This window comes from Pezoporus flaviventris, unplaced genomic scaffold, assembly GCF_033815535.1.
Source record: "Pezoporus flaviventris isolate CSIRO_AGI_PZ_B2104156 unplaced genomic scaffold, CSIRO_AGI_Pfla_v1 ptg000023l, whole genome shotgun sequence".
NCBI lineage: Eukaryota > Metazoa > Chordata > Aves > Psittaciformes > Psittacidae > Pezoporus > Pezoporus flaviventris.
The window spans coordinates 11,083,171-11,100,132 of NW_026892571.1; the positions used below are offsets into that span (position 1 = coordinate 11,083,171).

The 16,962-nt window shown below is 63.1% G+C and overlaps 1 protein-coding gene and 1 long non-coding RNA gene across 15 annotated transcripts; one reads left to right on the forward strand and one right to left on the reverse strand.

Moving 5' to 3' along the window:
• Nucleotides 1–1,128: 1,128 nt before the first annotated feature.
• On the reverse strand, nucleotides 1,129–16,911 carry PDLIM7 (PDZ and LIM domain 7). Of its 14 annotated transcripts, none has more exons than XM_061456715.1 (21): nucleotides 16,775–16,911; nucleotides 15,466–15,572; nucleotides 12,005–12,156; nucleotides 11,681–11,711; nucleotides 10,075–10,091; nucleotides 9,340–9,485; nucleotides 8,957–8,993; nucleotides 7,955–8,109; nucleotides 7,576–7,612; nucleotides 6,959–6,997; nucleotides 6,683–6,837; nucleotides 6,319–6,355; nucleotides 5,618–5,659; nucleotides 5,335–5,489; nucleotides 4,963–4,999; nucleotides 3,781–3,839; nucleotides 3,410–3,644; nucleotides 3,152–3,332; nucleotides 2,855–2,975; nucleotides 2,267–2,382; nucleotides 1,129–2,011 (listed from the first exon to the last, which is right to left on the reverse strand). In XM_061456715.1, the coding sequence occupies exons 2-21, from the start codon at nucleotides 15,568–15,570 to the stop codon at nucleotides 1,925–1,927; spliced, it is 1,944 nt and encodes a 647-aa protein (XP_061312699.1). In that variant the 5' UTR covers nucleotides 15,571–15,572; nucleotides 16,775–16,911; the 3' UTR covers nucleotides 1,129–1,924. The 14 variants fall into 14 exon arrangements, with proteins under 14 accessions (XP_061312699.1, XP_061312701.1, XP_061312702.1 ...); XM_061456717.1 differs by lacking the exon at nucleotides 16,775–16,911 and adding an exon at nucleotides 16,208–16,230; XM_061456718.1 differs by lacking the exon at nucleotides 6,959–6,997.
• On the forward strand, nucleotides 7,149–8,780 carry LOC133271012 (uncharacterized). Its single transcript, XR_009743986.1, has 3 exons — nucleotides 7,149–7,234; nucleotides 8,556–8,603; nucleotides 8,647–8,780. It is a non-coding gene; the product is annotated as an uncharacterized LOC133271012 (long non-coding RNA).
• Nucleotides 16,912–16,962: the final 51 nt, after the last annotated feature.

A 16,962-nucleotide genomic window follows, 5' to 3' on the forward strand; every position in this document is an offset into this window, starting at 1 on the left:
GGGTACCCAGGGGCTGAGCTGGCACAACCAGTTCCAGGGCCGTGCCACCCCACAGGGCTCCGTCCCGCACAGCTGCCTCCCCTGCCCTGCCCTCCGCTGTCCCAGCTGAGCCAGCGTTGGCTCGGTGGCTGCTCACGTGAGGCCACCATCGCTTCACCTTCCCCTGCGCTTCCCCTGACCTTGGCTGCAGCCGGGACGCACGCTGGGGCACTTACCATAGCCCTGCTTGTCCCGGCCCTGCCAGGCAGGCACCAGCTGTTTCTGTTCCCCCTTTGTCAGCCATGTCCTGTTGCTCCTCGGTGTGACCGTTCCACTGCCCCACATACCTCAGTGCAAGCACCCAGCTCAACCACCGCCTACCTCCATTCCTCCTGCTTCCCCCTCCCCACCTTAGATGGGGTTTTGCACTCCTGCAGCTGGCACCCCAGCCACAAGCCAGTTCCGGGTGATGCTGGGAGGGAGGCATTTGGCTTCCCACAGCCAGCTCCTGCCCTCAGCAGAACCTTCCAGTAGATTAGCAATTTTCCTTACAATTGCTCATCACAGTAAGAGCTGCAATTACTAATGACCGTTCCAGCTGCCAAAGCTGAGCAGGAGGAGCAGCTCTTCCCCACACCCGCTGCCCTGAGCCCGTTCCAGCCAGAGGTGCCGGCTTGGCCTCGCACCCATCCTTTGGGACAGCAGCTGCATCCATGAGCAAGCGCTTGGCTGATCTATGCTGGAGCGCGCCAAGAGCTGATGCACGTGGCCCACGCGTGCCCCCGCTGGTTGGTCCCTGTGCAGGACCCAGGGCCAGAGCACAGCAGAGACCAGGGGACACAACTGGGCAAAGCAGGGACCACCCTGCAGGGTCCAAACCCTGCCCCATCCTCCCTTGCTGCAGCTTTGCCCCTCAGTAATTACTGCCTTCGTCAGCAGTCCTGCTTGCTATGAAGACAGAGGGACAACCCCAGCCATGAGGGGTTCAGCCCACGCTGACACAGGCAGAGGAGGTCGAATGCGAGGCCAGGGTTTTCCCTGGAAAGCTGGAAGGAGCTGAGTCAGGCCCTGGGAGGGAGCAGGGCAAGGGCTGACTGTGACCTTCCCAACCGGCTGCACCTCGCTCGGCAAAACTCCTTGAGACAGGAGGCACTTGCAGAGAAGTGTTTATTAAAGGCACTAAAAGCACCGTGGCTACATCAGCAGCAACCCGACCGGAGAGCGTGGGGTTGGGAGAGGCATTCACAGGCCCAGGCCGGCAGTGGCAGAGCGCTCTTTGGTAGGAAGCCATGCCCTGCATCCCAGCACAGCCCCTGGGGGGGTGCTGCCACATGCCAGCCGCAGGGGAATGGTGGGCTTAGGTTAGGGGGGACATAGGCAGAGACCCCTGGCACAGAGCTGGGGTAGGCAGGAAGCCACTGCAGCAGTTTGTGGGGTGGTCAGGAGGTTGCTGCAGGCAGGAGCCCATAGGGGAGTGGGGCCAGGGCTCCAGCCCCACGCACTGAGCACACAGCAGGGAAGATGGGAGAGAGTGTGGCAGGGGGCTGGTCCTCACCCAGTCAGGGATGTGCTCAGAGCATCCCTGCCCGAGCGCTGAGCCGCTAGGCAGCAGGGCCCCAGCCGAGCAAGGGAACAGCTCTGCTGTGCCAGACCCTCCCCCAGCTCCAGCCTCAGCACAACACAACCACCACACTGCATGGCTGGGGGGCAGGAGATCCATGCAGCATCCCTGTCCCAGGGCTCCTAGGGCCAGTCAGGAGACACAGGTATAAGGGGCTCTGGACCCAGCACTGCCTTGGGCTGGAGCCAGGCCAAGAGCTGCCAGGAAAGAGGAGCAAGGGGAAAGGGCAAGGGCCCAGCCTGGCTCCCTGGGGGCAGCAGGGGTGGGGTGGAGAGGAGCATGCAGGGCCAGGGGCACGCGTGGGCACAGCTGAACTCCTGCCCCTCACACATGGGAGAAAGCGTGGCTCTTGCAGAGCGGCTTGTCCTTCTTGGAGTAGAATGTCTTCCCTTCTAGGTTGGTCTGGCAGATCTGGGGAGGAGAGAGAGCACAGGAGGTCAGGTCAAGGGGGCTGAAACAGCCCCTGGCTTCCACCCATAGCCCAGAGCTCAGCACTGGTGTGGTGCAGATGGCAGGAGGCAGGGTTCTGAGCCACCAGCATAGGGCCAAGTGGGAAAGCCTTGTTGCAGCAGGGACCCCATGCTGCTGGTGCATCCGATGCACAGCATGACTGCCAGGGAGAGCCACAGCCCTGCCAGCAGCCCGGGAGGGCGGCACATGGCTCACCGCACAGACGAAGCAAGTGTCATGCCAGCTGAACCCCAGCGCCTCCAGGAACCGGTCCCCAGCATCGATCTTGAAGTCGCAGCCGCGGCACTTTGTGCCAAACATCTTCTCATAGTCTGTGAGCAGAGGCAGAGCCCAGGTCAGTGTTCCCCAGCACTGCAGCCCCTCAGTCAGGGGAGCAGGGCTGCTGCACAGCCAGGATCCCCCAGTCACAGCCTGGGGACAACTTGCTGCCAGCCCCAGGGGCATGATGACTGAGACACCCAGGAGAGATGCCTGTGCTGTGTAGGGTGGCCCCTGGGCGCACGGAGGAGGCAAACCTCATCTCCCAGGATGCAGCACTCGCCTTTGATGTACATCCTGCGTCATCACCATGGCAACACGGGAGCAATGACACTACCCCCGGGAGCATCCGGGGAGGACCGGGATGGAGGGCTCAGGGCTGTGTGAGTGGGGTCCCTGTGTTCCCTGTGGCTCAGGGAAGCCCTGCAGTGCAGGACAGCTCACCCTCACCACTGTGGGCAGCTGCTGAGCCCCGATGATGCCCCAGTGCCATGTAGGGTGACACATGGGGTCCCCAGGTCCTACCTCTCTCGCAGTAGGGCTGTCCCTCCTCCATGTAGAAGGCACGGTTGCGGATGGGAGTTTTGCAGGCAGCGCATGTGAAGCACTGCACATGCCAGGTCATCTTCAGTGCATGCATGACCTCCTGGAGAGGAGCCACCATCAGCCAGGGGCAGGACCACCCCGTGCCATGGGGAGTCCCATCCAAGGCAGAAAGGGACAAGGGATCCCATGGGATGGGATCAGGATGGGAAGGGAAGGTGCCCATAGGCGAGCAGGAAGTAAAGATGGGAGGCGTGGGGCAGACTGAAGGCTACTCACCCCTGTGATCTTCTTCTTGCACTTGGCGCAGCTGGGCGCGTAGCGCGTGTCATAGCACTTGGGGCAGAAGATGGAGCCTTTCTCCTCAAAGAAGCCGCCCTCATCCAGCACCTTCCTGCACTGGCAGCAGGTGAACTCCTCGGGATGGTAATAATGTCCCAGCGCCACCAGGTAGCGTCCCCTGCAGCAGGACAGAGCCACGTCAGCCATGCCGGGACCCAGAATGCTGCTGTGGTAGTGGTGGTGACCAGGGCTCACCTGATGACCTTGTTGCACTTGTAGCAGAGCGGTGTGCGGCCAGGCCCCTCGGGGCTCTGCTGCGCTGCCTGCACGATGGAGCTGCGGTTCTGCATGGGGGTCGGTGTGGCCGGCTGGCTGTGCTTGCTCACCACGGTGCTGGTCTTGTCCGGGGCGTAGCGCTCCGCAAACGAGGGGTCCACAGCCCAGGGAGGGCGGCTGGCAGGGCCAGGGGTGGCGGCAGGGGTCCTGGGGGCTGCACACACACAGGTCTCCAGGACAGTGCTCCTGATCCCTCAGCAGCCCACTCCCAGCATCCATAGATGGGCAAGCAGCATCCCCCAGCACCCACATCCCACTCATCCCAAGACCACAGGAAAAGATTTGCTCACCCAGTCCTGGCTCAGTCTTCATCCCTGCTCCTGGGGATGGGTCCGGCACGGAGACCTGGCTACAGAACAAGCAGTTAATCCGGCCTGCCCCACTCAACCCCACTGCCCAACAGGCCTGCGTGTGTGCAAGCACGACTCCTCCACCCCAACAAGCAGGCAGGAGCCGGCCAAGCCCATGTGCCCAGCCAGCAGCTGGTTTGGTGATGATGGGTACCAAGCCAAGCACCTTCAGCCCTGCGAAGACACAGCATGCCTGGGGTCTCTGGCACCCAATGCAGCGCTCTGGGGAGCAATGGGAGGGAGCACAGGCCTGCTGGGGTATCACACCAGCTCTGGGCCTGCTCCAGACTGACCAGGAACCCCAGGGACCAGAGACCCTGGGTTCCCACTTACATGATAGTCACCCCCAGCCCCACCAGGGTGCAGAGGGACTTGGACCTGACACGGAGTGGGGAGCACCAGGGCCCAGCTCTCGCACAGCTGGGGACAGGCAGGCTCTGCCATCCCCGCCAGCTACGCAGGGCCACTCTGATCTTAGGAGGAACAAGGCCTGTGCTGCCCCCCTCCAGGCTGCCACCATGGGGCTGGGGAGCAGGCAGGGCAAGGCAGGGCCGGACAGGCACAACCCAGCCAAGCGAGAGGACAGGGACAAAGGCAAAGCCAGGGTCTCTGTGCCTCTCCAGGGCAAAGACAAGGAGACAGCTCCAAAACCAGAAGCATTCATCTGCAGCAGAGCAAACCAGACACAGGTGGGACCCAGTGGTCACAGCGCCAGGGCAGGAGGTATCTCCGAGAGGGGGAGGGAGAACAGGGGCACTGTGCATCACCCCTGCCCAGCTGCATGGGGCAAAGAACAGCACCCGGCACCCCTTAACACAGCCCCAGCTCCCTTCTCTGTCCTCACATAGGGAGGAGCAGGTGAAACTCACCCAGCTCTGCCCAACCACCCCACAGCCCCACACCATGCTCACAGGATGTTACACCCCATGTAAAGGTGCTGCCCAAACATCACAACCACCCCAGTGAGGTTTCAACAGTGCCACAAGCCGCATTAGACCCGCTGTGTCTGGGGCATCATGGCACAGTTTGGCATCCCCAACTTGGTGCCAGCAGCGCCCAGCAGGTCCTGTCTGGGACATGCAGCCCCACAGCTCCTGCAGCTGCCCTGCACACTCCCCTTACCTGGGTTTTTTAACAAACACATCCTCATGATCCTCCACTGGGCGCAGCAGGAGAGAGAGGAGGAGAGAGAGTCAGTCTGTGGCCACCAAGGACCAGGCACAGCGGGAAGGAAAAGGAAAGGCAGGAAAACCACCCTCTCCTCCTGCTGCCCTCCTGCCCCAACAACACAGCCCTGCCTGGGCATGGGGCAGAGCACAGCCCCAGCCCAGCAGCAGCACCACGAGCACACACAGAGACCTGGGCAGCCCACACAGGGCCACAACCAAAGCCCCAGTGCCACATCACCCCACAGCCTCTGCCAGGCACTCTCTGTCCCAGCAAAGGCCAGCACCCCCAGGCAGCCCAGCACCGCTGGGCCCTGAGGGAACTTACATCCATCAGTGCCCGTGAGCCGGGCCAGTTTGCGGAAGGAGCGGGACTGGGAGGTCCCGGTGCGGGGCTGCCAGTCCTCAGCATCCTCCATCAGCCGCAGCTTCCCAGGGTCACACACGGGGCTCCTGGGGGGGTCCAGCGGCTCTGGGGGCTGCCTGCGAGTGACAGAGGCAGGCGCTCAGCCGGCACCATGCACAGCTCCTGCCCAGCACTGCAGCACAGGGCAGTGATCCCAAAAGTGCCTTTACAGACACCAAGCCCTTTGCCAGACCTTGGCACTTACCACCACATCTCCCCCGTGCCCCAGCCAGCCCCATGGGTTTCCCTGCGGCATTAAAAACAACGGCGGTACAACAGTCAGTGGTTGACACACGGCTCAGTGCATCCCTCCCATATGCACCCCCAGCCCCACAGAGGCACAAGCCCCACAGATGCTGTCAGCACTCACTCATGACCAGCCCTGTAGCCCCCTGCAGCTCCACACAGGAAACTGTGCCTCAGGCATGTGTCTAGCACCTCCCAACATCCCCAGCAAGGTGTTGCCAGTGCCACCAGCTGCCCCTACCCATTATGCCCAGGAACACCGTGGTGCAGCTCAGCCTCCCCAGCTCAGTGCCAGCAGTGCCCAAGGGTCCTGCCCAGCACAGGGAGCACACACTCTTAAGGACATCCCTACTGGAGAAGCCAGACTGGCAGGCAGGTGCCTGGGCAGGACCCTCCCGCAGGGAAGGTCGGATCAGTGGCTGAGTGCTGGAGGGGCCCATCGAGCCACCGTGTGGTGAGTGCAGGGCGGGCTCTGCAGCTATATCAAGAGCTCAGCTTTGGGAGAGTGAAAGGACAGAGACAGAATGTGAGGATGGAGCAGGAGGAGAGGAGAGGAGAGAAGAAACAACAGGGCAAAGAGTTTCCGCAGTCACTGCAAGCAGTGAGTAGCTTACAGGAGTGAACGGCTCCTGCTGCTGCCCTGGTGCACACTCCCCTTACCTGGGCTCTTTAACAAGCTCATCCTCATGATCCTCCACTGAGCACAGCAGGAAACAAAGTCAGTCTGCGGCCACTGAGGACCAGGCACAGCAGGAAGGAAAAGGAAAGGCAGGAAAACCACCCTCTCCTCCCACCGCCCTCCTGCCCCAACACCCAGCCCTGCCCGGGCACGGGGCAGAGCACAGCCCCAGCCCAACCACTGTGAGCCAGCCCTGGGCAATTTCCACCCAGCTCAGAGGGGCAACGCATGGCCTAAGCCAACACACCGGTGCCAGACCTCACAACAGCCTGGATCAGGCTCCAGCTGCCCCAGCAAATCCCAGCACCCCCCAGGCAGCCAGCACCAGGTCCTGTGTGAACTCACTGCTGTCAGCACCCGTCAGCTGGGCCAGTCTGCGGAAGGAGCGGGACTGGGAGGTCCCGGTGCGGGGCTGCCAGCTCTCAGTGTTCTCTACCTGCCGTACCTTCCCAGGGTCACACACGGGGCTCTTGGGGGGCTCCAGCAGCTGCGGGGGCTGCCTGCGAGTGACAGAGGCAGGCGCTGAGCCAGCACCATGCATGGACCCTGCTTGGGCACAGGCAGGGATGCTGAAATAGCCCTCGCAGATGCCAGCCCCCCCTGCCACACCCTGGCACTTACCGCTGGTGCCCTGTGCCCCAGCCAGACCCATGGGCATCCCTGTGGCATCAGAAAAACGGTGGCACTATAGTCAGGACTTGACCTACAGCTCAGTGCATCCCACCCTATGCACCTGCAGCCCCACAAAGGTGCCATCAGCACTCACTCATGACCAGCTTTGCAGCCACCTGCAGCCCTACAGGACACTGTGCCTAGACATGTGCCTAGCACCTCCCAACGCCCCCAGCAAGGTGTTGCCAGTGCCACCAGCTGCCCCTACCCATTACATCCTCTTTGGTGCAGCTCAGCCTCTCCAGCTCAGTGCCAGCAGTGCCCAAGGGCCATGCCCAGGACACCCAGCACAGGGAAAGTCCGGATGTGGACAGCCTGGCAGGACCCTCCCAAGGTGATGGTCAGAGCAATGAGTGAATGCTGGCAATGCCTGTCACGTGGCTCTGCCAACAGCGCAGTTCTGGGAGCGGGAGAGAACAGAGGAGGATGAAAGAGAAAAACAGCAACAGGGCAAAGAGGTTCCCCAGAGTCACTGCAAGCAGTGAGTGCAAACCAGCCGGGTGGGCTCAGCCCCAAGTGGGCACCATTGTGGCTCCTGCTGCTGCACTGACACATGCTCCCCTTACCTGCGCTCTTTAACAAGCTCATCCTCACGATCCTCCACTGGGCACAGCAGGAGAAAAAGGAGGAGACAGAGTCAGCCTGTGGCCACCGAGGACCAAGTACAGCAGGAATGAAAAGGAAAGGCAGGAAAACTAACACCTCCTCCCACCACCATCCTGCCCCAACACCCAGCCTTGCCCAGGCACAGGGCAGAGGACGGTCCCAGCCCAGTGGCACCATCAGAGGCCCTCGCACAGCCCCAGGCAGCTCCCATCGACTCAGGAGCCACATGGGGACACATCCAACACACCGGTGCCACGATGCAGCCTCTGCCGGGCTCCAGCTGCCCCAGCAAAGCCCAGCACCCCCAGGCAGCCATTGCCAGGTCCTGTGTGAACTCACTGCTGTCAGTGCCTGTCAGCTGGGCCAGTTTGCGGAAGGAGCGGGACTGGGAGGTCCCAGTGCGGGGCTGCCAGCTCTCAGAATCCTCTACAAGCCGCAGCTTCCCAGGGTCACACACAGGGATGCTGGGGGGCTCCAGCAGCTGCGGGGGCTGCCTGCGAGTGACAGAGGCAGGTGCTGAGCCGGCACCATCCATGGACCCTGCTTGGGCACATGGCAGTGATCCCAAAACTGCCCTCACACACACTAACACCCACTCCAGACCCTCACCACCAGCACACGTCACAGCCCCCTTTTGCCCCAGCCAGACTCAGGCATCCCTGTGGCATCAGAAAACCGGCGGCACAGCACTGGGTGACTGACCCATGGCTCAGTGCATCCCTCCCATACACACCCCCAGCAGCACTCATTCCTGACCAGACTCCTGGCCACCCCCAGCTCCACAGGAACGCTGGTGACGCTCACCCCCATCTACCCATCTGTCTCACAACCCCACAGGATATTGTGCCCCGGGTCCAGGTACTTCACAGCACCTCCTAACCCCCCCAGTGAAGTGTTGCCAGTGCCACCAGCCTCCTCCAGGTTTGATTTGCTCAAGAAGCAACGGTGCAGCTCAGCCTCCCCAGCTCAGTGCCAGCAGTGCCCAAGGGTCCTGCCTGGCACACCGTGCTTGAGGACAGCCAGCCCTGCAGGTGGGTGCGTAGGCAGGACTCTGCCGAGGTGACAGTCAGATCGGTGGCTGAGCACTGAGGGTGCCCATCGTGCCATCGCGTGGCGAGTGCAGGGCAGGCTCTGCAGCTCCATCAAGAGCTCAGCTTAGGAAGAGCTAGAGAACAGAGATGGAACGTGAGGATGGAGCCAGAGGACAGGAGAGAAGAAACAACAGGGCAAAGAGGTTCCCCAGAGTCACTGCAAGCAGTGAGTGCAAACCAGCCGGGTGGGCTCAGCCCTGAGTGGCACCATCAAGGCTCCTGCTGCTACCCTGGTGCACACTCCCCTTACCTGGGCTCTTTAACAAGCACATCCTCATGGTCCTCCACTGAGCACAGCAGGAGAGAAAGGAGGAGAGAGTCAGTCTATGGCCACTGAGGACCAGCCACAGGAGGAAGGAAAAGAAAAGGCAGGAAAACCACCCTCTCCTCCTGCTGCCCTCCTGCACCAGCACACAGCCGTGCCCGGGCATGGGGCACAGCATGGCCCCAGCCCAGTGGCACCACCACGAGCCCACACAGAGCCCTGGGCAACTCCCAGCGGCTCTGAGAGGCCACACGGGGCCTAAGCCAACGCTCAGTGCCATAATACACCAGGTCATCAATCTGGCTGCAGTGGCCCTGGCAAAGCCAAGCACCCCCAGGCTGCCAGTGCCAGTCCCTGAGGGAACTTACATCCATCAGTGCCCGTGAGCCGGGCCAGTTTGAGGAAGGAGCGGGACTGGGAGGTCCCAGAGCGGGGCTGCCAGCTCTCAGCATCCTCTATCAGCTGCAACTTCATGGGGTCATATACAGGGGTGCTGGGGGGCTCCAGGGGCTGCCTGCGAGTGAAAGTGGTCTGTCAAATCAGACAGATCCCCACGGCATAACCTCCCTGGGGCTGCCCCACACCTTCCCCAGGCCAGAACTGCAGCACATTAGTACCCGAGATACCACACATTGCCTGCTCCCCACACCCCCTACTCCTCCTCCATGTCAGGAGGGACCATTAAGAACTGACCACCATTCCTGGCATTGTAAGACTGGTCCCACGGGACAGCAGTGGAAAGCACAGGGCAAGAATAAGCCAAGGTAAATAAATCACTGGCAGGGCAGCTGCATGAGAGCTCAATGAACACGTATGGTGTCCATGGCAGTGATGCCTGCTTGGCCCTGGGTGTGGTACCCAGCACAGCTGACAGCCCTTGCCCAACTAAGACATGTCTTGGGGAGGAGGAAAGGGACCATGCATGAGAACACTCCAGGGCCCCAGCAGACAGGCAGCGCTTGCCCTTCAGGCTAGGGGCAGCATGCTGCCAGGAGGGACACACGCCATGGACAGAGCAGCACACACTGCCTGTCCCTGGGCTGGCAATAGCAGGGAAGAGGCATGCAGGGAGGATAGAAAGAGCAGGCAAAAGGCTTACTGACTTGTCAAGGCTCAGCACCTGTAGGGGAGAGGGAAAAAGAAAGGGAGGAGAGAAAGAAAGAAAAAGGAAAGAGAAATTAGACCCGCAGCACCTGAGAAGTTCCCAGAGCTCACCTATGGCCTGCACCAGTTCCCCTACCCCAAGAATCATGCCCAGCTTGCCCAGGGCTGGGAGCACACTGGGGCACAGGGGCAGACACCAGCAGACCAGACCATGCCTCCCTCAGCCCCCCAAAACACACCTGGGTGCCCAGGACAGCCAGGGCTGCATACCCCCATTGCCCTGTCTCAGGGCACCACAGCAGCTCCTGGCAGGAGGGACCGGGACAGGCAGCTGCCAGACACACGGGTGGGCAGCCTGGAAAGCCAGGAGCTTCTTCCCTGCAAGCAGGGTGAAGACAGCGCTGCATGGGGTGCGAGGGCTTCACTGTGCCCAGCCCGTCCTGGCAGCCATGGGACCAGCAGGACATCCCGGGGCAGGCACTGGCTGGTGCTTCCGTGCTGCCACAGATGCCAGTGAATGTCCTGCTGCAACCACCATACCATGCCCTGCAGGACTCCCCACAGGCCTGACACGTCCCTGAGCGAGGGACCAGCACGTGCATGGCTGTGCATGACAGTCCTGTTGTGCCTCCTCAGCACCAGCCACCGGGGGCCCACAGCATGGGCACTGTTACCCGCTACCACCCTGGGGCCTGGCATGCAAGGCGCAGCAGGGCCGGGCAACGGGGTCCCTCCGATCCTTGGGGAGCAGGACAGACAGCAACGTACCCATTGTGCTGGGGGGTGCAGGCGGGCGCCAGGGGCGCGTACGTCACGGGTTTCGTCACCAGCCCGGGCCGTGGGTTCGGAGGCGAGCCTGCCCCGAAGGGCCGGGCTGTTTTGTTGAGGGCGGTGCTGGGAGCGAAGTTATATTTCAGGGGTTCAGAGCAGGGGAGTGAGTCCTGAGCGAGACAAAACACACAGACACGGGCTCACACGTCAAGCAGCATGCAAGGGGCCAGGCAGCGCAGCAGGCAGGGAAGCCGGACAGCATGTGCACCACAGGGCACCAGGCTCTGCCAGGCTGGCACCTCACTCTGCAGGTCACAAGCCTGAGGGTTGTTGGAGAATTAGTAAGTGCCCAGACACTCGCTGCTGCACGCAGCAGGGCAGAGCATGCACACACCGATCCAAACTGCCCCGCAGCACGAAGCTGAATGCATGCAGGTGGCTTCCATCCAGGAGTCACCGGCCCCAGCCCTGCTCCCCGTGCCAGGGCACTGCCCAGCGCTGGCAAATACAGGGCCCCGAGGCCATGAGCAACTGCCTGGCCTCCTCACCTCTGTTGGCCTTTGCCCGCACCCAGCACTGGCAGGGGCACAGGCGGGCAGCAGCCATGACCTGGGTGCCCGCTGGACAGACCCTGCTCCCTCCGATCCCCTGCAGTACAGCAGTCAGGGCCGCTCCTCCAGCAGGGAGTTCTCCAGCCCTTCAAACACACCCAAGTCCCCCCAAAAGCCTGCAGGCCCCAGGAGCAAAGTCCATTTGTCCATCTACACTCCGAGCCAATTCCCCTCCCCTGAAACCAGGCTGAGGTACCTCTGCAGCACCAGGAGCGACACGTACCTTCTGTGGCTTCCCCATGTGGTTCTGAGCTCTGCAAGAGAGAAGACAGGGAGGCAGGTACTGAAACCAGACCAGCCAGCACCAGGACACTGCTACCCCAAGAAGGCAGCCCCCACCCAAGGGGAGCCATGGACTGCTGACATTGTCCCATGGCTCACAGGAGAGGGCTGGCGGCCAGGCCAAGCCTCATCCAGCCAAGTAGAGCCCCTGGACTCATCCAGGGGCTGCCAGGCTCCGAGCAAGGAGCAGTGATGCCGGGAGATGGCACTGGGGGCACTGGGCAGAGCGGTTTGCTCCATCCACACAAGGACCCACAAATCCCACCTGCTCAGTGTGAGGCTGAGCCTGTCCCCACAGGCGCGGATCCTGTTCTGGGCCTCGATGTGTGTCATGGAGCTGGTGCTCTCCCCGTCGATGTACAGCACCCAGTCGCCCACTCCCACACCAGCCTGCGCCGCCTTCCCGCCCGGTGTCAGCTGAAAGACAGACAGAATCAGGGAGAGCCAGCACGGCTGATGTGGGAGCACAGGGACAGCCCTGTCCTCCTGACAGCAGGGATCTGCTGGGTCCCAGCTAAGGACACCCATACAAGCCTGATGAGGGGGAAGTAGGGACCCACACATCACCCCCGTTTCCCAGCCCACTGGCCCCTCCACTGAGCGCACAGCTGGGGCCATGACAGCACCCCGGGGCCCAGTCCCCATGACACCGAACGGCAGAGGCGGTGCTGGCTCAGCCTCGGTGCTGCCTCAGCCCCGGCAGGAGGCCCGGCCACCCCTCAGAGCCATCCGGGCGGTGGGAAGCGAGCGCAGTGAGTCAGGACCCGCCGGACAGCCCACGCCTGGCTGCAAACCACAGGCACGTCCAGCTCATCGCCCGGGGCGAGCGCTGGGACAGGGGAGGCAGCCCCCAGGCGCACGTCCCATTCCCTCCTGGTGCAGACGTTACCTCATTCCCACAGTGGGAGCACTCCCCAGGGCAGGGAGACACCAACCCCGACCCACACAGCTCCCTGAGGCCTCACCCCGCTGGGGCACCTGTGAGCACAGCCATGGGTTCCCCTGCACCGGGGATGTGCCTTGTCCCCAGCACGGTTCTGTGGCCCGGCGCTGCGTCAGCCCCGTGCGGGGAAGCAGAGGCTGCCCTCCCCTCCCGCCGGGGATGCACAGCGGAAGGTGAGCAGGGCCCCGAGCACCGCACACAGCTCGCAGGCACTGACAGACAGACGTGGGTAGGCTGCAGCCATTCCTGCTCCTCCAGCACAGAAGAACTTGAGGCGCTTGGACCCAGACCAAGTATTTCCTCAAGTCCTGTTCAACATGAACATAAAAGGAGCGAGCCAGATTCCCAGCGTTGTCAGAGGGCTGAGAAAACCCTGCGACGAGCCCCAGCCCCTCCTTGCCCATGCACGGGGCCCTGCTTGTCCCAGAGCTGTGCTCTCCTCCCCCACGTCAGCACAGGTCTTCCACGAGAGCCCAAACCCCACAACCAGGCTGGATGCGGCCTGGCACTACCTGCATCCCACTGCCACCCCATAGGACACAGGTACCTCCTCCTGTGTCCCTGTACCACCCAGCACCCGCTCCTCCTGCCCAGCACCACAGGGTGCCCTGGGCATGAAGTGGCGCCGGCCGGCTCTCGGCCGCACCGCTGCAAGCCCCGTCTTGCTGCCCTGGAGGGCTGGGGAAGGCATGAGGTGACTGCATATGTTTGGAAGCAGGAGTAGGATCTGGGAGAGGTTTTCACAGGGCTACACGGGAAGGGGAGAGCTCAAAGGCTGCGTCACACACCGCACCCAGCCTGCCACGCTGCCCTTCCCGCGCCAGGAAACCCCTTCGGCAGGTGCCAGCTCAGGCAGGAGCCATGGCAGTGCCAGCCCTCCTGCTTCCAGGGCTTCCTTCCTCCCCCTCCACCCAGCCAGCCCTTTGTTCCCCAGTGCCTCCATCACTACATCCAGAAAGGTGTCCCTGGCTTGGGCACCCAGACAGGGCCTCACACAGCACTGAGGGGAGTGAGGCACCTGCACTGCGGCCAAGGAAGCATCCCCCAGCACTGTCCTGCTAGCAGCACCAAGGGTCTCTCCTCCACACAGCATCCAAGCCCCCAGACACCAGCCCTTACCCTGGCTCCACTACAAGCAGCTCAGGACCTTGCAGGCTCTTGCAGCTTGTCTAGCCAAGGTATCAGGACCCCAGCAGAGCCCCTTACCATGCAAGAAATACGCAGAGGACCAGGGTGGCACCTCCTTTATGTGACCACCGAGCTGAAGAAGCCTCGCAGCTCACCCAGCAGTGTCATGGTGATGGACACAGCCAAGAGCCAAAGCACTCACCAGTGCTGCTTTCCCCATGTGCTCCCCTGCCCCACAGAGCAGGGCCTCACTGCAGCTCTCAAAGCCAGGGCAGGACGCTTCCTTCCAGCTTGCTCCAGCAGCCCTAGGCCTGCCAGTGCAGCCAGCTCCCTGCTCAAGGGAAGCAGTGGCCAAGGACAGCAGTGTGCTCTGGGCAGGAGCTTTAGGGCTGGGGATGCCTCTGGGGTGCAGGGCCACCCCTTCCCATAAGACAGGGCCGACGTCCCTACATACAGCACAGCTAAAGCTGGCCACATCCCTTGGGAACATCCTCACTGCTCCTGCATGCCCTGCCCAGGACAGCAGCAGTGTCCAAGCCCCGAGGGCAGCGCTGGACTGCTTGAACAGCGGGGATGTTGCTTCACGAGGCCCCTGCCCTGGGAGGCTCCTCCATCCAACCAGACCCTTTGTTAAACTCTGGCTCGCAGCCAAGGGAAACATTTTTTAGCGCATAAACCCGCTGAAGCCGTCTCTGTGCTCAGCATTGATTCGCAGGCCCCGGGGCAGCGGCACTGGCAGCTCCAGCCTCGCACAGAGCACTCAGGGTCTGTGTGGGATGCTGCAGAGACCCGTGCTCTTTGGGACAGACACACGGTGCCAGGCTCCTGCCAGGGGCAGGCCCCACGCAGCGCTTGGTGCCACCAGCAACGTGGTCCTTGCAAAAGCAGCATCATGCCAGCAGCCCCAGCATCAGCGGCACGGGCGATGCAGTCACATTCCAATGCTTATAAGGCAATTGTGTGACCAGAGCCCCGGCCAGCACCCACCCTGGGGACCAGGCTGCTCAGGGACAAGGACACACACACAGCCAGGAGCCAGACATGGCTTGGGTGAGCATCACAGCGGGAGCAGCTCACACCAGGTACCTCAGCCACAACAGGCAGCACAGCGGCTCTTGCTCACGCTGCAGAAATTGGCTGGCTCTGTAAAGGGAGCCATATCTCTGTGCAGGCACCAGCACAGGCTTCCTCCCTTCCCTGTCCATTTCAGGGGCCAGCTCAGGTGTGGAGCTGGGAAGCACACAACAGGGGGGCAGAAGGGCACAGGCTGGGTCCTGGAACTCAGAGCCCAGCAATGGAGTGCAGACCAGAACGTTGGCCCCACAGCTCAGAGACGTGAGAGCAGCTCCCCTCCCCCTGCAGTGGGCAAGCTCAGGAAGGGGCCTCCCCGGCCCCCCCAAGCAGCGGAATGACTCTGCAGAGGCCGGGCAGCATTTCACATCTCTGCCCGGAACACCCCCGAGCTGGACTGCAGCTGATAAGGCACCAAGGAGGCTACATGGAGCCAAGCAGGGCAGGATGCAGCATTCCCAGGGCCCCAACTCATATACATCCCCCACATATCTCTGCCTCAGCCACCTGGATGCAGTCACCATGGCTTCCCACCCCCTGAGGCAGGAGGAAGGGTGGGTATCACTGGTCTTGGCTTCTCTTACCCTGGAGATGGAGAGCGGCATGCTGAAATCTTTTCCTCCCTGCAGCCTGAAGCCCCAGGGCGCTGGCCCGTTCAGCATCACCTTGTAGGACTCCATGTCACCCATCTCTGCAAGGGAAGAGGGTGTGATCCTGGCATTAGGATACACAGGAAAAATGCAAGGAGAGCAGGCAAGGAGGGGGGCCGGTGCCTTACACAACAGGACAGGAGACTGGTCATGTTTCCACCCTGACCATCCTACACTGTGGTTAGAGACGCACCCCAAATCTATCAGCATCTCCTCCAGCAGTGCCAGAGCCAAGACTAATGCTGACTAGTGCAAAGAGTGAGGCATAGCCCCGCTGCCGCTCACAGCGGAGGACCCGCTGGCTTTGCCCTCCCTCGCCCAAACCTGGCACTTGTTATCCCTTGCAGCATCCCAGAAACTCACGCTGCTGAAAGCCAAGACCGTTTCAGACCACGGAGAAGTGGGAGCGGGTAGGGAAGGATGGGAACCAGAAGCGTTCTTGCCGGGTGGAAGATCAGCGGCAGCACAGGAGCTGCGGGACACCACCCGAGGCGCCTGGCAGAGCACCGCTCCGGCAGCTGGCCCAGCACATGGTACCTGGGAGCGAGCCCATCTCTGCGCTCAGAGCCGGGGCTCGGCGGGAGGGAATCCCGGCGCTGCGCTGCCTGCCAGGGCCACACTGACAGCTGTCAGCCGGCCGGGGCCCGGGCAGCCGCGGCCATCGGACACCCCTCACCTGAACGGGCCCCCCGGCACCCTCCTCCTGCCGCTGCCAGCCGGGGTCAGAGGGGCCCACGCCCTCCCTGCCCCTCGCACCGGACGGCCGGGCGGCGGCGGGCGCCGCAGGGCTGGGGGCCAGCGTGCCCCGCTCTGCCGGCCCGGTGCGGGCTATATAAGGCGTGTAAGACGACACCAGCCCGCTCCCCGCTCGGGAGGGCCGGAGGAAGCTGCGTGTCAGGCATTCCCAGCGCCGAAGCGCCGGGACCGGGCAGGCAGCCCCTATCTCCCCTCGGGGCTGGGCCAGGGTCCCCAGCAGCCCCGCGATGGGCATCTCTCCAGCTCCGGAGGAACGGCCGGGCCGGGCAGCCAGCCCTGCCCCCGAGCCCCGCTCCACAGCCCGCCCCACGGGGAACCCCTCCCCATCCCGGCCCACAGAGCCCCCTTCCCGAGGTCGGGGCCCCCGACCCTGCCCCACATGGGCCCGACCCCAACCAAGCCCCTGCTCCCAGACCCAGGCCTCAGCCCCGCACCCCCCATGACCCCACTCCCCCGGCAGAGCACGCGGACCCCAGCCCTCACTCACCCGCGGCCGGGCGGGCCCCCGGTGGGGCGGGGGGCGCCACAGCGGGGAGCGGAGCAATCCGGCTGCCGCGGGACTCGAACTCGGACACCGCCCCGCTGCCCGGCCCTGCGCTATATAGCGGCGAGGGGGAGGCGGAGCCGGCCGGCGGCTTGGCCAATCACCACGCGCGCCTGCCTGCAGCGAAGAGC